We start from the raw sequence: 21,871 nt of genomic DNA, 5'->3' as shown, positions 1-21,871 counted from the left end.
CGGACGCCAGTAACGTGGGGCTAGGAGCGGTCCTATCCCAGGTCCAGGATGGAAAGGAGAAGGTGATCGCCTATGCTAGCCGAAAACTCCGGCCGACCGAAAGGAACCCTGAGAACTATAGCTCCTTCAAGCTCGAGCTATTGGCATTGGTGTGGGCTATTACGGAGCGGTTCCGCCACTACTTGGCGGCAGCAACATTCACCGCGTTTACGGACAACAATCCGCTGACTCACCTGAACACGGCCAAGTTGGGCGCGCTGGAGCAGCGGTGGGTAGCCCGGCTAGCCAATTATGATTTCACCATAAAGTACCGGGCCGGTCGCGTCAACATCAATGCGGATGCACTCTCCCGGATGCCCCATTTGTCAGAAGAGGGGTGCGAGGATGACGACCTCGAGGAGATTGAGTTGCCTGCGTTTCACCAGCCGCCTACTGAGAGGGTACAGGTACATCAGCAACGAGTGGATCTGGACCCACGGCCCAGTCAAGAGTGGCAGGAAGCTCAGGATCAAGCGCCGGCTGTTCGCCTTGTCAAGACTCTGGTGGAACAAGGTGCTACGGGAATAGACCCTGCCGCCCCAGCCGAAGCCCAACGCTTGTGGAAGGAACGGAAACGGCTTTACCTACACCAGGGGAGGCTGTACCGTGAGCTGATCAACCCAAAGACCCATGAGAAAATATGCCAGTTGGTCATTCCTCAAGCTGACGTCGCCACTGTCCTGCGGGCATACCATGATGGTGCTGCCAACTTCGGGTGGAAGAAGCTGGAGATGCTGTTGAGGGAGCGGTTCTATTGGAGTGGGATGCGTGAATCGGTGGAAGCCTGGTGCCGGGAGTGCGGTCCTTGTACGCTAAGGAGAAAGGACGAGACTAGCCAGAGGGCACCCTTACATCCAATAGTCACCCATCAGCCGCTGGAATTGGTCGCCTTAGACCATGTCAAGCTCACCCCTAGCCGAAGTGGGTACACCTATGCATTGACCATTGTGGACCACTACTCAAGATTTATGGTGGTAGTCCCCGTTAAGGACCTGACTGGTCAAACCGCTGCTCGAGCGTTCCAGGCTTATTTTTGCCGACCCCATGGGTACCCTGAAAAGGTGCTGACTGACCAGGGCCCGGCCTTTGAAGCAGAGGTGTTCCACGAATTCTGCCAGTTGTACGGCTGCAAGAAAATCCGGACCACTCCGTACCACGCCCAAACCAATGGCATGTGCGAGAAAATGAACCACTTGGTCCTGGGGCTTCTCAAGACGTTACCACTGGAAGAACGGAACCTGTGGCCGGAAAAGCTACCCGACCTGGTCGACATGTACAATAATATCCCCTCTAGCTCGACGAAGTGCACCCCAGCGTATCTGATGAGGGCTCGGCCCGGCCGCTTGCCGGTGGATCTGGAGATGGGGTTGGAGGCCCCCGAAGCACTCCCTTCGACGGTGGAGTGGGAAAGCTGGAGGAGAGCACAATACCGGCAAATCCAGGAGTATGTGGAGAAAAACCTCAGTCGAAGTCGAGAACAGCAGGAGCACCGGTTCAATCAGAAGGCGTCCGCGGATCCTTTCCAGCCAGGAGATGTAGTGCTGAAACGGAAGAGGAAAGCCCACAAGCTGGATGATCAGTGGGAGCAAGTCCCTTACGTCATACAACCCACAGAATGGGAAGATGGGAAGGCCTACCAGATCAGTCGTGACCAACGGGGCACCCTGGCCACAGTTTCCCGGGACCATCTAAAAAGGTGCCCTCCAGCGTTGAGGGCAGAGGCTGAAGTACCGGTTCCTCCACCAGCGGAGAAGGCAGCAGAGGTAATCCACACGGTAATGGGTGACTTCCCAGCAAACTGGCCTACACAGAACGGCGCGGTGATTCTTCCAGTGATACTGTTCCCACAACCCGTGGATGAAGGAGTAGTGGAAGTGGTTAACCGTGAGCCAGAACCAGTGCCAGTGCCCAGGGATGAACCTGTACCCAGCTCCCCTACGCCCCCGCCTGGTCCACACTATAGCCGGGAGGAGGAACCGATTGTTCCCTCTACCCCACTGTCTAGCACCACTGACACCGGGCCTCGAAGGTCCACCCGTTCCAACCTAGGTAGACCTCCACTTAGGTACAGGGAGACCGTTCTGTGAGTAAAAGGGGTCAGGGAATGTAAAGAGTGCTTGTAGTTTGAAAAGTTTAAAAGTTGAATGAAAATGATGAAAAATGATGATGAAAATGAAAATTAACCGAAGTTTACCTGATTGTCTGTTGTGATTTGCAACCGGCTGGAGCCGGCACCGTTGTCCCCGTGGGGACCGTTTAAAAATGCATGGGAACTATCCATGGACAAGCCCGTGAACTTGCAGGGCAACCACAAACGTTAGTGGCATGTATATATGTTGGGTACCGTTACCGTTTCCGCAGGCCGCCTCCGGAGAGGCAGTTTGGAGGGAGGGCCCTGAGCAGAGCAGGCTGGGGCCCAGCCACCAAAAGGACCGGTGGCTACCCTCTGGAGGGAAGGACAGATCCCGCTCGGGAACCGTGTGCTGGACTGTGGGTCAAGGGGTGCTGCCTGGGCTTTAGGGGCAGCATCAGGGCCAGGTTACTTGGGTGGGAGAGAGCGGAAACCGTAACCGTACACCGTTGCAACGTTAAAGTGATGTGCCTCCCGTTTTGGGAAGAAGTTATTAAAAATGTTATGTTATGTTTAACCCTGTTATCCCCTTTCTACAGAAAATAAAACCGGTGTAGGACGGCAGCCCGCGGACGGTCTGCGTTTTGCTAAGGGGGAATGTGTCGCCCTGGGCAAGCCAGGGGACACAGGTCACACACCACCACACCCCACACCCCAGGTAGGCACACCTAAGCTGAACCAAAAATCCTTGTTGCCTTCCTCCAGAGGCTGATGATTCACACCAGGGGGTGGGCCAGGCGGTTGGCTCCGCCCACCAAGGAGAACACAGCTCTGGAGGCAGGAAGTACCAGTCAGTCTAGTCAGGGAGGAGGAAGTAGAGGAGTGGAGGAGTAGCCGAGGGTGGCTAAAGTAAACAGCTAAGAGACAGAAAAGAAAGGAAAGTGGTAAAGGAGGAAAGCAAGAGTGGTGACAGAGAAAGAGAGAAGCCTGAAGGTCCAGCTTTGTGTAGGGCCAGAACAGCAAGGTCAGCGACGGCGGTGACTGTCCGGAGGGGGACCGTTTGGAAGTTCCTGGAAGGACCCCGTTGGCTGTGTGCCCGGTGGTCTGGAGCAGTGTTCCGAAAGACAGTCAGCACCAGGGCAGGGGCCTCTCGGACCCCGGCAAGGCTAGGAGTCGCCAAAGTTGCCGAATCCGTCAGTGAAGGGGACGCAGATCCCCCAACAACCAAGTCCCGATTGAAGGCAACAGCCCAACCCGTACAACAGAGACACCGCCACTGCCAGGGCACCAGTCTCTGAGGGCCAGCGCCTGCGGGCAAAGTGTAGTGCTCCTCCGGCCCAGCTTGAAGCCGGGGAGCGGGTTACCGGTGGGGACCCATCGCAACCAACCGTACATACAGGTGCAAGGAAAAGGGACATCACCGTCACCTACCGGGAAAGCAAAGCAGCCGTCTGTGGGACCGTCCTACCAGCCGTTTGGTTTACCGTACAAACTGTGTCCACGTCTCAGGCTGAGTGAGTACCACAGTGCCGCAAGGCACAGCGCTGCCCCCGCGTCCCTGCGCCCACCAGGCCCTGCACCTCCCAAGCCATCACCGGGCCCCGGGATCACCAACCCCTACCCACGGAGGGGCAACACAACACCTGGCTGCTCCCCTTCACCATCCCCGGGATCCCCACTCAGAGCAGCGGTGGTGCAATCACCACAACCGTGGGTGGCGTCACGAACTATAACAATCCCCCACACCCAACAACAATCCCCTTTCACTCACGGGCGAGGAGTGTCGCTCGAGGAACCCCGGGATCCGGCCCACAGCTCGAGCCACCACTGAGCAGCTGCCGGACCCGAGCAGAAGGGGTGAGCGTAGTGTGCCGACACCCTCCTCCCCGCCCGCGACATATACAAGGAGTGGTGGAGTTGTGGATGGAAAGCTGGGGAGCTGAGGAGGATATACAAGGAGTGGTGGAATTGTGGATGGAAAGTTGGGGAGCTGAGGAGGACATACAAGGAGGGGGGAGCTGTGGATGGAAAGTTGGGGAGCTGAGGAGGATATACAAGGAGTGGTGGAGTTGTGGATGGAAAGCTGGGAAGCCAAGAAGGACATACATGGCATGAGGGAGCTGTGGATAGAGAGCTGGGGAGCCAAGGAGGACATACAAGGAATTGGGTAGCTGTGGGTGGAGAACCGGGGAGCCGAGGAGGACATTCAAGGAGTGGCGGAGCTGTGGACAGAGAGTTGGGGAGTTGAGGAGGACATACAAGGAGTGGGGGAGCTGTGGATGGAAAGCTGAAGAGCTGAGTAGAACATAAAAGGAGTGGGGGAGCTGTGGATGGAGAGCTGGGGAGTAGAGGAGGACATACAAGGAGTGGGGGAGCTGTGAATGGAGAACTGGGGAGCCAAAAGAACATAGAAGGAGTGGGGGAACTGTGGATGGAGAGCTGAGGAGTTGAGTAGCTGTGGCAGGAGTGTCTTGGAGCTGAGTCAGTGAATCATTTAGTAAGTGCTTGGTTCCCTCAATCATTGCTGCGAGTGCAGGGAGCAGCAGTTGTGATGAGTTTGTGATGTGGTTGCTGCTCTCTGCATAGACAGAAACTGTAATGATAAAGCTGTAAGTGTAATGAGCTTTGACATCTCTGTCATTTCCTGTGTAGAGAGCAGCAACCAGATGACAAATTCATCAAAACTGCTGCTCTCTGCACTTGCAGCAGCAATTGAGAAGACAAAGCAGCTACAGACTTCTTCACTGATTCAGCTCACTGGAGGCAGGAGAAGCAGTGGGAGGTCTCATAGACAGCATTAGATGTGTTTTGAGGAGAGATCATCTTGAGGAGAAGAGGTGGGGAAGGCTGACCAGCAGAAAGGAAGGAGATAAATCAGTAAAGCAGCCAGTGAAACAAAGATAAAGCCAGCTTTGTCGATTTGTCCAGTGCTTTGTCCATTGTTTCTGAGAGTGCAGCGAGCCCAGCACTTGCAATGAGTTTCTCACCTGGTTGTTATGTTCTGTGAATGCCTTGGTCGATGTGACAGAACTCTGAGACAAAACTCTGTCATCTGGAACGCTGCCTATGTGCAGAACAGTAAAGGGTGCTTTACACGCTGCAACATCGCTAACGATATATCGTTGGGGTCACGTCGTTAGTGATGCACATCCAGCGTTGTTAGCGACATCGCAGCGTGTGACTCCAAGGAGCGCAAAAACGTGAAAAATCGTTGCTCGTTGACACGTTGCTCCTTTTCAAAATATCGTTGCTGCTGTAGGTACGATGTTGTTTGTCGTTCCTGCGGCAGCACACATCACTATGTGTGACACCGCAGGAATGATGAACATCTCCTTACCTGCGTCCACTGGCAATAAGGTAGGAAGGAGATGGGTGGCATGTTCCGGCCGCTCATCTCCGCCCCTCCTCTGCTATTGGACGGCTTCTGTGTGACGTCGCTGTGACGCCGCACAAACCGCCCCCTTAGAAAGGAGGGGGATCGCAGGCCAGGGCGACGTCGCAGGGAAGGTAAGTCCGTGTGACGGGTGTTAGCGATGTTGTGCGCCACGGGCAGCGATTTGCCCCTGACGCACAACCAATGGGGGCGGGTACGTTTGCTAGCGATATCGGTACCGATATCACAGCGTGTAAAGTACCCTTAACTCGATAACAAACGAACTATAACCACTGCGCTCTGCACAGGCAGCACCCATCGATAGAATACACTGATTTAGCTACCCCCATCAAGAAGGACGGAGCATAGCAGAGGCAAGGGGACACCAGACACTTCCCGCGCCTAACAGCTTTAAAGGGAACCTGTCAGGTGCAATATGCACACAGAACCACAAGCAGTTCTGGGTGTATATTGCTAATCTCCAACTAACCGTCCCTGTATACACTAGCATAGATAAAGGGATCCTTAGAAAAAGTATTTTTAAAGCTCTTTTACCGTATGCTAATGAGAGAGGGCACTAGTCCACTGGGCATTAGTACCCCGGTCAGTTGCCCTTCATTAGTGTCACGCTCCCCGGGTCCTCTGCTCCGCTTCCCGGCTCACCTGCCACGCTCCCCGCTCTCCAGCCTCCATCGCCCGCGCTTCCCAGGCCTCCTGGTCCCCGCTCCCGGCGACCGTCGGCTTCCCAGCCCCAGCCCGGCTCTGCTGCGTCCTCCTCTCAGCTTCCTGCCCTGGCTTCTGGCACCCGGGCCGCGCGCATACGCATTAGGGCGCGCGCACGGTCACTGACCCTTTCTTAAAGGGCCAGTGTCCACTGACAGGAAATGAAGCACACAGGTACGGGGTATAAAGGGGTGCAATGTCCAAGGGGGCGGGGCCTGATCTTCGTGTTTCCCAAGCTAGGAGTCAGGTCTCCTTGTGTTCCTGTGAGATACTTACCTCTCTCTCTTCTAGAGCCGATCCTGCATTGCCATCCGGTCCTGCCGTATCCCGAACCCCGAACGCTGCCTATCTGCCATCCTGACAGTCCGCACCTTCTCTGTTCCCTGCGGTGACCCGTCATCTCGCTCCAACGGTTCCGGACCCCGCCTGACATCATCCCGGCTTCCGAACCTGAGCTCCGTCACCCGGACCACCATCAGTGACCCCGTGGTTCCAGGGACTTCTCCATTGTGCTCTTGTGCGCGGACTGTTCTGCTACCTATAGTGCTCCGGCTACCGGACTCCTTTCCCTCATCGGGGAGTTCGGCCCAGTGGATCCACCTTCTGGGTCTGCCCATCCACCTGGCCCTAACAGTAAGATCAGGCCATGGATCCCGCCGAAGCACTAGCGGCCTTGCATGAGGAACTCCAACGCCAGCGTGAAGTCCAGACCCGCATGCTGAACTTTATGACTTCCGTGGACGCCCGCTTGAACACGCTACAAGCATCGGTCACATCTTCAGCACCTCCGGCCTCCACTAGTCAATCCACGGCTCCCGCTCCCGTGGCAGCCTCCTCGGATGCTTCCAGACTTCGTTTGGCCTCACCACCCCGGTACGCCGGAGATCCCAAGACCTGCAGGGGGTTTATAAACCAATGCTCCCTCCATTTCACGCAGCTGCCGCATTTGTTTGCCTCCGACCAAGCCAAGGTCGCCTTCATAATGTCTCACCTAGAGGGCGAGGCACTGGCGTGGATGAACCCCTTGTGGGAGAAGGAGGACCCTATGACCAAGAACTTCCAGGAGTTCCTGCAGGCTTTTCGCGGCACCTTTGACGAGCCCGGACGCGCCTCCGCGTCTGCTTCATCTCTTCTCCGGTTACGTCAGGGAACTCTGATGGTGGGTCAATACGCCAACCGTTTCCGCACCTTGGCTTCGGAACTCGGGTGGAATAACGAGGCCCTAACCGCCGCCTTCTGGGAAGGACTCTCGGGTCGAATCAAAGATGAGCTGGCTGGTCGTGACGTACCGTCCACCCTGGACGCCCTGATTACCCTAGCGACTCGAGTGGACATTCGCTTTCAGGAGCGGTCCAAAGAGGTGTCCCGTGAGAGACGCCCGGTACGGCATTCCTCTCCTCCGCAGAAGTCCGCCGTACTCCAGTCAACGGCATCTGGTGTCTCCGTCCATGAGCCCATGCAGGTCGACTGTGTGCGACAGTCTGAACAACGTCGAGCAGAGCGGCTCGCCAAGGGTCTCTGCTTCTACTGCGGAGAGGGCACACACCTGCTACGCTCCTGTCCAGAGAGGCCAGGAAACTCCAAAGCCTAGGGTCGGTAGGAGAGGCCACCCTAGGTGCTGGGACTCTCTCAGACCCGGTTACATGGACTGTGCAAGTGACAACGGGAGAGACGCGGTTCACGGCTGAGGCGTACCTCGATTCTGGGGCAGCAGGCAATTTCATCCAGCAGGCCACGGTGGACAAGTACCAGGTGCCTGTTACTCCTCTCGACAAACCCCTCGTGATTGCCTCTGTGGATGGGAGACCCCTCTCTGACACCATCTCCTGGATCACCAGGCAGGTTGAATTGCGTATCGGTGCTCTGCACACCGAGAACATCGCTCTCTACGTCCTCCCACACATGTCACATCAAATCCTGCTGGGCCTTCCTTGGTTACGGACACACGAACCGTCAGTCAGCTGGGGCACTGGTGAAATCACTCGATGGAGCTCTTCTTGCCATGAGAACTGTCTGAAGACCATACAACCCATCCGGCGACCTCCGGTTCCAGAGTCCCTACCGGGACTACCCTCAGCCTATTGGTCCTTCGCGGACGTCTTTGATAAGAAGGAGTCAGAGGTACTTCCGCCACATCGTCCTTACGATTGTGCCATTGACCTGCTCCCGGGAACTACACCACCTCGAGGACGGATATATCCACTGTCTCCAGCCGAAACAAGGGCCATGTCTTCTTACATCACAGAGAGCCTGGCAAGGGGATTCATTCGGAGATCCTTCTCTCCTGCTGGAGCAGGCTTCTTCTTCGTAAAGAAGAAAGAGGGCGACTTACGCCCATGCATAGACTACCGGGGATTGAATCAAATCACCGTAAAAAACAAGTATCCCCTGCCGCTCATCCCCGAATTGTTTGATCGGCTCAGAGGAGCTCGCGTGTTCACCAAGTTGGATCTTCGGGGTGCCTACAACCTGGTCCGTATCCGCTCGGGGGACGAATGGAAGACCGCGTTTAACACTCGCGATGGGCACTATGAATACTGCGTGATGCCCTTCGGCCTGTGTAACGCACCAGCAGTCTTCCAAGAATTAGTGAACGACGTGTTCCGGGACCTTCTCTACGTCTGTGTGGTGGTATATCTGGATGACATCCTTGTCTTCTGTCCGGACCTTCAGACCCACCGAGAGAACGTGCAACTGGTTCTACAAAGACTGAGAGAGAATCGTCTGTACGCCAAGTACGAGAAGTGTGTCTTCGAACAGTCTTCTCTCCCCTTCCTGGGTTACCTCATCACCGATACCGGACTGCAGATGGATCCAAAGAAGGTCTCTTCCATTCTCAACTGGCCTCCTCCTTCTGGACTGAAGGCAATCCAACGCTTTCTGGGATTCGCCAACTATTACCGCCAGTTCATCCCTCATTTCTCTGCTCTGACTGCTCCTCTCTCCGCCTTGACCAAGAAGGGGGCTAATCCAAAAGACTGGTCACCTGCGGCCGACGCCGCGTTTGGCTCCCTAAAGCGGGCCTTTGCCTCCTCTCCTGTACTCCACCGTCCGGAGTTAAACCGCCAGTTCACCTTGGAGGTGGATGCCTCCTCCTCGGGAGCCGGAGCAGTGCTCATGCAGAAGTCCTCCTCCGGGAAGATGGTGACTTGCGGTTTCTTCTCCAAGAGCTTCTCAGCGCCTGAACGCAATTACACCATCGGTGACCGAGAACTATTGGCAGTCAAACTGGCTCTGGAGGAATGGCGTTATCTTCTGGAAGGAGCAGTGTACCCCGTTATAATTTACACGGACCACAAGAACCTGGAATACCTGCGGTCTGCTCAGCGACTGAACCCACGGCAAGCCAGGTGGTCCTTATTCTTTGCCCGGGTGGATTTCCAGCTCCATTTCCGACCCGCGAACAAGAACGTACGCGCTGATGCCTTGTCTAGGTCTTTCATGCCCATGGAGCAGGAAGAGGAGACATCCCAACCCATCATCTGTCCAAGTAAGATTATTCCGGTGGCTCCTGTCACCCTGGCCCAGATACCGCCCGGGAAGACCTATGTCTCTGAGACTGACAGGCAAAAAGTGTTACACTGGGGCCATGCCTCGAAAACAGCCGGTCATGCTGGCCAGAAAAGAACTTGGAGTGCGATTGTACGTCATTATTGGTGGCCATCCCTTCGCACGGACGTCGCCTCTTTTGTCTCTGCCTGCTCCTCTTGTGCCAGGAACAAGACGCCCAAACACCTGCCATATGGCCGTCTTCTGCCTCTGCCTATACCCTCAGTTCCCTGGCAACACATTGCGATGGACTTTATTACGGACTTGCCATTGTCCTCCGGACACACAGTCATATGGGTCGTGGTGGATCGGTTCTCTAAAATGGCCCATTTCGTCCCTATGGCTGGACTGCCCTCTGCCCAGGAACTCGCGGACGCCTATATACATCACATCTTCCGCTTGCATGGCTTTCCATCACACATTGTGTCCGACAGAGGAACTCAGTTTACCTCCCACTTCTGGAGGCCTCTCTGCAAGCATCTGGGAGTAACCCTGGACTTTTCTTCAGCCTACCATCCTCAGTCGAACGGCCAAGTGGAACGGGTCAATCAGATTTTGACCTCTTTCTTATGTCACTACGTCAACGCCCATCATGACGATTGGTCCACGCTTCTTCCTTGGGCTGAATTCTCCCATAATCACCACGTCAGTGAGTCCTCCTCCAGTTCTCCCTTCCATGTCGTCTACGGACTTCAGCCTTCGGTCCCATTGCCTGTATCCTCTTCCTCGGATGTCCCTGCTGCTGATGCGGTAGTCCGTGACTTTATAACCATTTGGGACTCAGTTAAGGCGTCCCTTGCACGTGCATCCCTGCGGATGAAGAGACACGCAGACAAGCGACGTCTGGATCCTCCGTGTTTCTCCCCCGGAGATCTCGTCTGGCTTGCTTCCAAGTACGTCCGATTGAAGTTACCATCTTACAAGCTGGGTCCTCGCTACATCGGACCGTTTAAAGTCCTCGGCAAGATCAATGAGGTCTCCTACAAACTGCAGCTCCCGGCCACGATGAGGATACCCAACTCCTTCCACGTCTCTCTGCTCAAGCCGGTTGTCCTTGGTCCCTTCTCCGCTGCTGCCAGTCCGGCTCCTACTCCTATTGCTGATGACGACATCTATGCGGTAAGGGATATCGTGGCCATGAAGACCGTACGGGGTCGACAGTTCTTTCTGGTGGACTGGGCAGGGTATGGTCCTGAGGATAGGTCCTGGGAGCCCAGAGAGAATGTGGGTACTCCTCTGATCCGTGCCTTCCTGTCCCGGTTGCGGGGAGGGGGGCGTGGGGGGGGGTACTGTCACGCTCCCCGGGTCCTCTGCTCCGCTTCCCGGCTCACCTGCCACGCTCCCCGCTCTCCAGCCTCCATCGCCCGCACTTCCCAGGCCTCCTGGTCCCCGCTCCTGGCGCCCGTCGGCTTCCCAGCCCCAGCCCGGCTCTGCTGCGTCCTCCTCTCAGCTTCCTGCCCTGGCTTCTGGCACCCGGGCCGCGCGCATGCGCATTAGGGCGCGCGCGGTCACTGACCCTTTCTTAAAGGGCCAGTGTCCACTGACAGGAAATGAAGCACACAGGTACGGGGTATAAAGGGGTGCAATGTCCAAGGGGGCGGGGCCTGATCTTCGTGTTTCCCAAGCTAGGAGTCAGGTCTCCTTGTGTTCCTGTGAGATACTTACCTCTCTCTCTTCTAGAGCCGATCCTGCATTGCCATCCGGTCCTGCCGTATCCCGAACCCCGAACGCTGCCTATCTGCCATCCTGACAGTCCGCACCTTCTCTGTTCCCTGCGGTGACCCGTCATCTCGCTCCAACGGTTCCGGACCCCGCCTGACATCATCCCGGCTTCCGAACCTGAGCTCCGTCACCCGGACCACCATCAGTGACCCCGTGGTTCCAGGGACTTCTCCATTGTGCTCTTGTGCGCGGACTGTTCTGCTACCTATAGTGCTCCGGCTACCGGACTCCTTTCCCTCATCGGGGAGTTCGGCCCAGTGGATCCACCTTCTGGGTCTGCCCATCCACCTGGCCCTAACAATTAGCATGTTAGAACGCCCCTGTGGGCGTGCTATCATGCTAATGAATACCCAGCATGATCTCACTTACCTGTCTGCTGCTCTTTTTCTAAAGATCTCTTTATCTGTGCTAGTGTATATGTGGCGCCCCTGAGGTTCTGGTCGCCACAGGGTACTGCGCCTCAATTACGGTGCAGTATCCATCTCAGGTAAGGAGGGGGTTAATCACCGGTGTTCCACATTCACACACTACGTACAGCTTAGGAGCCTTCACACGGGGGGGACGGCTCAAGGTAGGCAGGGGGGTGGCCATCATGATCATAGGACTTCCCCGGTCACTGAAGCCAGCCACCTGGGGGGCGGGTTCCACCTGAGGGTAGAAATAGCTGCAACACACTCACATAAAAAACAGACCCGTTAGGACCATAGTTCTGACAAGACATCTCTGGAATATTTGGACTTTACTAGGCCCAGGAATTGGAGCCGGAGCTCAGCCAGGGTACCAAACTGCAGAGGGGGACACCCTAGAAATAGGACTCTCTCCTTCTCGCTCATAAACACCGGTGGTGACCCCTTATTTGGGATTGACTTGAGCCCATCACGGCAGTGACCAGAGTGACCGGGCTGGCAGCTGAAGTTGTGAGTAAACTGCACCCTGAACCTGCAGAGACTGTGTTGGCTCGTCCTTACTGGTGCCGCCGCCCAGCGCTTAGGCGCCAACGGCCATTATAACCCTCATCATCCACCCGGGGCCCGCTCCACCTGTGGGGAGCGACAACATCCCGGCTGCCATAACACCTACCCCGGCGAGCAACCCTACAGCGGCGGCTGCTTCCTGGCTGCATACCACAGGTGGCGTCACAACAAACTTTCCCCAATACCCTGCTTCCCCCACCATTTACTGTACGCCTCGGGGCAACGGAACCGGGCAAGGCAACCCGTGACATCGCCTGACCCGACCCGAAACGGCCCGGCAACAAGTAGGTTAACCACCTGCCCCATGGGGCGCTACATATACAGGGACGGCTAGGCAGGGATTAGCAATATGCACCCAGAACTTCTCGTAGTTCTGGGTGCATATTGCACCTGACAGGTTCCCTTTAAGTCAGTCGGATGAGATCCAGTTGGCTGATGCATGCAGGGATCCGTCAGAACAGCTGAGGCTGCTATTTGAATGAAAGAGAACTGCACATGCAAGACCTTCAGAAAAGGGTTAGATGGATGGATATGTTGTTGATGTTTGTAGTGCTATCACTAGGGGGCGTCATAATAAACAATAAAGGTGCATAGGTTTTAAATGGGGCATCATATATTATTATAATTATTTATTATTATAGCGCCATTTATTCCATGGCGCTTTACAAGTGAGAGAGGGTATACGTACAACAATCATTAACAGTACAAGACAGACTGGTATAGGAGGAGAGAGGACCCTACCCGCGAGGGCTCACAGTCTACAGGGGATGGGTGAGGATACAGTAGGTGAGGACAGAGCTATATATAATAGGTGATAGTTACAAAAGCACTTCTTTGCAAAATGTCAGAAGGATTACCTATATGTTTTATGGCAGTACAACCTCCTGCACAAGTTACTAATTTTTCTCATACACAGAAAATGGCCAGTGTCATCAGTTTGGTCAGTGTGTCAGTATATACCATCAAAGGTTCAGCAGATTTCTTAAGTTTCTATGAAACAGTCCGTTGAAAGTGAACAGCACATGGATGGCATCTAATTGCTGTCCAATTTTTGTTATGTAAAAAGAAAAAAGAAAATAGTAATTTAATATTTTTGCATTAGACTGGAGCTTTTTTAGACTTGTACTTCCCATCTCTTCAGGACGTTTTCAGCACGCTCCAATCATCAAAGGCAGGATTACAATGTCAGGTAACACTTCTATACACAGCTAATAACACAGAATCCACAAATCTCAAGATGTGATGTCCCATTTGACCCTGATCCCCCTCTCCCTTTACAATGACCTTTGTACACACTCATTAGACACTTCAACACATATTATAGGTTTGGTATCTGACCATTGTGGCTAATGTACATGTGTCATTTTCTGAAACAACAGGGTTGTAGAATCTGAAAAATACTAAGAAAAAATAGCTTAGAAGTGCAAGTGTAAGAACCTAAAGCAAAAAAAACTTCTAAAATACAATACTTTATTTATAAGTCTTAAAAGGGAAAAATCCCAACATTTTCATCAATTAAGGATAAAATACAATAGACCAAAAATACAAGGGAGGGGCCTGGCCCTTAGATCGCCCTGGACTTCGCCCTTCCTTGCTGCGGAGGTTGGCACCCTAAAACCTGCGCAATTTGGCGCCCCCGCTCAACGAAGACTATCCCTCCGGGCCCTAAACTGACCCTGACAATTAGGAGGTGATAGTACTATGGAGGATAATTTCAAATATTGAACCAACAATCAATTCACAGGAAATATAATCCAAATACACTATGGCCAATAAGATTAAATTGGAAGCATAGTAGGGTATAATAACCCAAACAAGAATCACCCATTAATAATCCTAGTGGTTCCAACCAGAAAAACCCAACGCATTTCCCCTCATCTATTTGAGGTTCTTCAGGGGTGGATAAATTAGTAGTTAGTTCAAAAAACATCAAAACATGAAAAATGCTGGTGGTCCCATGTGACACTGCAAGTGGGCAATCCCCCACTTCCTCCCAGAAGTATCAAGTCCCAACAGAACACCGTGTTATAATCAGCACCTATATGGCCCCAGGATAAAGGAGCAAAAATACTGGCACCCAAGAGGGTAACCAAATTCAATCAAGGTGTCTATGCAGATACAGGGATGGACTCAGGGGGATAAACAACAATTGTTCAGAATAGTAAGTGTGGCGCCCCTGACCTGGTCAGGCACCACTGAGTACTGCACCCATGCTGGGGACAGTACAATACAGGTAATCCAGAAGGCTGACCGAGGTGTGACTACACAGGCGCATAGTGATCAGGTCTCACACATGTACCTTTGAGAGGACCCCTGGGGATCCCAGGAGGGGGAAAAGCCTTCACCTCCACTGGAATAGTGGAGGGGGCCAAAAAGCCTCCATCTCCTCTCAAGGGGTGTGGTAAGAGAGCCTGGTTGCTAGGTGGCGTAGGCAAGAACAGGAGAGGAGGAGCAGTGAGCCGGCTCAGTGCAGAGTCCAGGGAGCTCGAGTGAGGAGCAGATCCCGTGGGCTGGGGAGAGAGGCTTCAGCAACTTCCCTGGGTGACCTCCATAGGGACTAAAAGTCGGGGTTACCCCAAACCACCAAGGGCTAAGGAAGGCGAGTTGGTAGTCACCATCAGAAGTCAGCCTGAAGGATACCTGGTTCCCGCCTGGTTCATCCCAGCTACGCCCGGGTTACTCACCCTGCCACCTGAAGTGAGTAAAACCCCTGAAAGACATCCTGCGTGTGTGGAGTTATTCTGCGCCTTGTGGTACTACGCACCTACACAGGGCCCTGGGGCTTGCCTCACTCTCAGGAGGCTATTCCAACTAACTGCACTCACCATCAGCCCCAGGCGTCCCTCAACCTGCAGTGGCGGTCCCCACTGACCGCAATACTGAGAGTGGCGTCACGACAAATAGAAGATTCCCTACCTGTGACAAGATCCAGCCGAGTGGAGTCCCTGAAGGTAATGCACCGACACAACACCTGTGGGGCTTCACATAAGCATTGGCTACTTATCTTAGGCCACAGTGCATGAAAATAAAGGGACATTCTTCATAGGACTCCCTAGATGTGGAGTGAGTCCAATGCCCCACTACAGCAAAATATACGCTCCTCCGTTCACCATCCTCCAGTCCAGAGGCAGCTAGAGTGCTTGAATGTAGATTCAGGGGGCAAGAATCTGAAAACGTCCCAGTGCACAGTGTGAAAGTTGCAACATTTCTGTTTTTAATATAAATTATGATAGGTACAAAAACATTGCTAAAAAATGTTATCAAAGACATGCCCTGGGCTCTGTATAGGCCATACAGTCACCAGTGGGTCAACCGTCCCTTCCCTTTTTCGTAGCTTAAAAGGTGAAGGTTAAGACTGACACCAAAGAACAAAGTTACTTTTAGCTTACTCACCCTTACCTTTTTTCTGTATTTACCATGCTACAAAGCATCTGCACATCAGGATCTGTAATAGTTCCTGTATTATAGGGAATTAGTAATCAGATTCATGGTGCTTGTGCCACAGGCAGCATGAATCAGACACTGGCTGTTTAATTGAAGCCAGGTATGTTTTACTCTGCATTGTTTCAGAAATACCCCCCCCCCCCAAAAAAAAAAACATACTTTGAAATTCCAACCGGGGATCATGTCTGACTAAAGGCCGCTTTACACGCAATGACATCGCTAACGAGATGTCGTTGGGGTCACGGAATTCGTGACAGACATCCGGCCTCGTTAGCGACGTTGTTGCGTGTGAAACGCACGAACGACCATTAACGATCAAAATTACTTACCTAATCGTTGACGCGTCGTTCCTTTCCAGATTATCGTTGCTGTTGCAGGACGCAGGTTGTTTGTCGTTCCTGCGGCAGCACACATCACTGTGTGTGACACTGCAGGAACGAGGAACATCACCTTACCTGCGGCCGCCCGCAATGAGGAAGGAAGGAGGTGGGCGGGATGTTCGGCCCGCTCATCTCCGCCCCTTCGCTTCTATTGGGCGGCCGCTTAGTGACGCCGCTGTGACGCCGAACGAACCACTTAGAAAGGAGGCGGTTCGCCAGCCACAGCGACGTCGCTAGGCAGGTAAGTATGTGTGACGGGGACTAACAATATTGTGTGCCACGGGCAGCGATTTTCCCGTGACGCACAAACGACGAGGGCGGATGCGATCGTTAAAGTGGCCTTAACTCTCCTTGCTCCAGTTGACTGATAGGTCTCTCCCTATGTGATCGTACAGTATCAGGCAGCATAAATCTGAATTCAGGCTTCCTTTAAGTCATTTAATAAGTGATAATATGCTAAGCTAATGGTGCAATTGATATTTAAGATAATAATGCCTGTATAATAAAACAAAAATAATGCTATTTAATCTCTACAGGGGTTTGTACTGCATTCTATGAAAGCTCCTTTAACACAGCCAGCATAAACTTTAACCCAGGAGACAACAGTACTGATTATGGCATTCTTCAAATAAACAGCCGATGGTGGTGTAATGATTTCAAGACCCCTAGATCTCACAATGCCTGCAACATCAACTGCGAAGGTAAAGAGACTAAAGTGAGACAAGAACTTGTTTTTAAATAGAATATGAATTGTAATATTATGTGACAAAGGAAATAACAGAGATACAAAGAGTTATTGTCACAAGCACCACTGACGACACACATGCCTCGGATGCGACTGTAAATGGGAACTCCACTTCCCACTAACTCATCCGCTCACCTATCACAATAGGCCAACAATGAGCTAAGCGCACTCCACAGACAGTCCCTATATATATGCCACATTTTACGCTGCCACCACTCGCCCTTTTACCAGGACAGAGAGACATGTGCACTGGGCAACACACTGGTATACTGTACACCCAGAACACACTTTTGCAAGCTCCTGAACGTATCACTATTTGCACTCTTGTTCTCCTCAAAAATGTAAGTATGTTAGAGCAGGAAAGCAAACTTATTAAATGTTATAGTGAAAAAATAAATGTTGAAAAAATAAGAAAGAGACATACAGACACACAGTCAAATAAAAAATCATATATAAAGTAACCTTACACAATTGGATCTTGAGACTTGTGTAACGTTCACCACTGGTGTTGTTGTTAAGGCAGTGAGTGGACCCACTGGACCACAGTGGGGACCAAGGCTTACCATTTAGTGTCAGGGGCTTAACTGAGCGCCTGCCGTGGGGCAGTCGCCAAGTACCACTTCTAGGGCAGTGCCTGGGACTGTGGCAGCTGACTCCCAGGAGAGGAGACAGACTCAGGTACGGACACAGGAGTAGTCAGGTACTGGTGGGATGACTGAGACAAACAGGTATGGTTGCACGGCAAGGACAGATAGATATGGGAATGCGGGCACAGGTACTCGTGACAGACAAGAATAACGGAATCTGACAACTAGCTAACAGACTGGTAGACTAACTAGGTGCAGTGCACAGGCACCTCCCCTAATGGGAGTGTGCCTTAAACACATAGTGGCTCTCATCCATAGGCTGAGAGGCATTTCCGGGAAATGGTGTGCCAGCCCTTTAAGAGAAAGGCCGTTGTGCGCACCCTAAGCTTATTTCCATGGAGCAGAGAGCAGGAGCACAAATGAACGGCCGGAAGGCAGCGGGAGAGGACGCAAACTGGCCAAGGTGGTAAATCGGCATCCCTGCAAGGGCGCCGGTGCTACAATTTGTTTGTGGTGAAGTTGCTTACTCACAGTTTTGGAAAGGTGCCAACAACATTGTCCAGCTCACTTTGGGGGTTTTGTGTGAAATTATGTCCGATTTGCCTTTTTCACTTTTTTTTGTAATGTTCAAATACACACAAAGGAAAACATAACAAAACATATAACAAAACGTGTAACTGGGATAATTTTCAGGGAGATATACTTCATTTTCTGGAACAATTTTAAGGGTGCCAAAACGTTCTGCCATGACTGTAATTAGTTGAGCCGTCGTCATTTATTAACAATTATTCAATGCCAGCAAATAATTAATAACTTAGAAGCATACTAAAAAATGGTAATGAAATGACTAATATAATTATTGCTAAATGGAAATGGAATTTTTTCAAATTCAAATTTGTTCGGTTCGGCAAATTTTTACAAAAATTCAAATAATGGGAAAAAAAATAGTTGTGATTCACAGGTTCTCCAATTGCCCTAAAAATATGTAGAACACTGACTCATCCTAGGATTCTCTTTTACACAACACAGCATTAGTAATCTCAAAAGGACCTCATCATAGACAGATGGTAACCTGGTAGTAACCAACAGGCCATGTAATGGTACAGCGCACTGTATGCATTTGTAAAGCACCCGAAGTGCGAACCTGGACTTTGTTTTCTTGGTTCGTACTGAACACCAAACTTCAGGTTCACTCATCTCTAGTCAGCACCTTTTTTTGATGTCCAAATATTTCTTTATTAATGTAACTATTATTAGCCTCAAGTCATGACACCTTTTGTTTATGGTGAAACAGAGGAAGAGGACTCCCTGAAACAATTGGACCTATAATTTGAAGTCCTTCCACTGAATCTGGGATAATTTTGGTTGAGGATAGATAACTTAAACAAGATCAGTCACCAGGTTAAAAGTGGACACATTTTTATTTCACTTTATGTTCCACAGATCTTGGCATTTTTATTTAGTGCTCCCAATATCCTAATTTTTATGGTCTTTACCACGGCGGAGTTGCTCTCAGGTTTCTCTGTGGGCATATCTTTTTGCTGCTCTGCATTATTAGCACGTGAACAATGCCCCCCTGATAAAACCATATGGTAATTAAAAAATAAATAAAAATGTATTACTCAGGGGAAGATAAGGAATAATATAAGTACAAAAATTGGATACTTTTGACCCTTTTTATCGGAAAACTTATAGGAGACAGTTAAGTAAGGAAAGGCATGCTGTACATATGTGAATGAAGCCTATGGTTGCTTATTAATGTTGCATTATGTATTATAGCCATAATGTAATTTGTACAGTAAATTCTAATTTGCATATTGTTTAACAGAATTGCTATCTGATGATATAACCGAATCTGTGAGATGTGCAAAGAGAGTTGTGAGTGATCCCAATGGTATGAATGCATGGTGAGTATAAAGTGCTATACAAAGAGTGAAATCATGTAACGGTAAACAATAGTAATAATAAATAAAGGCTTTATGTAAAAGTATATTCAATAACATATGCATCATTGTGATATCACCACAATAGAACATTGACCGCAAATAAATGAATATACATAACATCATCACAAAAGAATACAGCCCATTGAAAACCAGATAAAACATCGCAACAAAGTGTGATCAATAAATACCAATAAATACACATATTCATATTGTTAAAGCACACCATAAACCCACAAGGTTGTGAGATCATCTTTAGGCTATGTGCACACGTTGCGTTCTCTGCAGTGCGGAAAAGAATGCACCCTCTGGCATTCTGGACACTGCGTTTATAAAATAAAATGCATCCACAACGCATGCATTTTGGATGCTTTTCCATGCGTTTTGGATGCATTTTTGACAGTGCGTTCCCCTGGCAATTCAGCTCTGCTACATGCCCGCTGACAGCCGACACAGACAGAGTCACGCGATGAGAATGAACTCGGGTGAACTGCACCCGACTTCATTGTCATACCGCAGCTCTGTCTGTGTGTGGCGTCCCGATTATCATCTTCACCGCACATATCCAGACATTACCGCCTACATCCCGACATTACCGCCGACATCCCCCCACATATCTCGACATTACTGCCTACATCCCGACATTACTGCCGACATCCCTGCACACATCCCGACATTACCGCCTACATCCCGACATTACCGCCGACATCCCCGCACACATCCCAACATTACCGCCTACATCCCGACATTACCACCGACATCACCGCACACATCCCGACATTACCGCCTATATCCCGACATTACCGCTGACATCCCCGCACACATCCCGGCATTACCGTCTACATCCCGACATTACCGCCGACATCCCCGCACACATCCCGACACTACAGCCCTCATCATCACCGCACACATCCCGGCATTACCTCAGTGACGTCCCCGCTGACAGCGCGATTCACTTCAGTTGCTGCGTGGAGCTCACAGGGGCGGCGGTGTTCTACTGCCGCTCCTGTCAGCTTCATGTAGCAGAGCTGGATGCATCGCGGGACCTCTGGATTACGCTGGACCTGGAGGGTTATTTGGGGATTTTAATAAAGTGGTGAAAGAGGGTGGTTTTTTTGTCTTTTATTCCAAATAAAGGATTTTTTCGGGTGTATGTGTTTAATTACTTTCACTTACAGGTTAATTATGGAAGGTAACTCGGGGAGACGCCTGTCATGATTAACCTAGGACTTAGGGCAGCTATGGGCTGCTGCCATTAACCTCTTATTACCCCGATTGCCACCGCACGAGGGCAATTCGGGATGAGCCGGGTAAAGTCCCGGGACTGTCGCATTTAATGGATACGGCAATTCCGGGCGGCTCCTGGCTGATATTGTTAGGCTAGGGGGGCTCCCCATAACGTGGCGCTCCCCATCCTGAGAATACCAGCCTTCAGCCGTGTGGCTTTATCTTGGCTGGTATCAAAATTGGGGGGGACCGCACATCATTTTTTTTTAATTATTTATTTATTTATTTTACTGCACGATATAGACTCGCCCACCTGCGGCTGTGATTTGTTGCAGTGAGACATCTGTTACTCAGCGTGGGGGCATGTCTGACTGCAACCAATCATAGGCGCCGGTGGGCGGGGAAAGCAGGGAATACGAGATTGAATAATGAGCGGCCGGCATTTTCAAAAGAGGAAAGGCCGCCGGAGCAGTGTGAACGCCGTGCAGTGCCGCGCCGGTGATCGGGGATCAGTGAGTATGAGAGAGGGGGAGAGACTGACCGACGGACAGAGAGAGGGACAGACAGAGAGAGAGAGATAGACAGAGTGACCAACTGACAGAGAAAGAGACTGACAGACAGAGGGAGATTCACCGACATCCACAGACAGAAATTGACCGACATTGACAGAGACTGAAAAGACCTGCGTTTTGCTTGTCAGAAAAGCATGCGGAACGCAACAAAAATGCAGTACAAGTGCATTTTGGTTGCGTTCTGACCCACATCATTGATTTCAATGGGTGGAGAACGCAGCTACAACGCACAAAAGAAGTGACATGCTGCTTTTTTTTCCGGAGCGATTTTGGGCATCCAAAACGCTGCGTTTACAAACGTAGTGTGTGCATTAATTTTTCGGCTTTCTCACAGACTTTGCTGGGGATGCTGAATGCATGCAGTTATGCTGCAGTTCAAAACGCAGCGTTTCCACAGAAAAAAATGCAACGTGCGCACATAGCCTTAAAGAGCAAAACAAATCATCATTTACTATTAGAAGAAAGCAGTGGAAAAATCCAGCTGGACTCCAAAGGGATAAATAAAAATGCTTCTTTATTTAT

The 21,871-nt window shown here is 51.3% G+C and overlaps 1 protein-coding gene across 1 annotated transcript in view; it reads left to right on the top strand.

Moving 5' to 3' along the window:
- LYZ (lysozyme) overlaps positions 1-21,871 on the top strand; it is a 44,519-nt gene that overhangs the window by 10,715 nt on the left and 11,933 nt on the right. The window contains exons 2-3 of the mRNA XM_075342466.1: positions 16,812-16,976; positions 19,436-19,514. Coding sequence (XP_075198581.1) covers positions 16,812-16,976; positions 19,436-19,514 — 244 coding nt within the window. The remainder of the gene's footprint in view (positions 1-16,811; positions 16,977-19,435; positions 19,515-21,871) is intronic.

Source organism: Anomaloglossus baeobatrachus, chromosome 4 (assembly GCF_048569485.1).
Source record: "Anomaloglossus baeobatrachus isolate aAnoBae1 chromosome 4, aAnoBae1.hap1, whole genome shotgun sequence".
Taxonomy (NCBI): Eukaryota; Metazoa; Chordata; class Amphibia; order Anura; family Aromobatidae; genus Anomaloglossus; species Anomaloglossus baeobatrachus.
The sequence above is the reverse complement of the archived record's forward strand: the minus strand, read 5'-3'. Positions and strand labels throughout refer to the sequence as shown.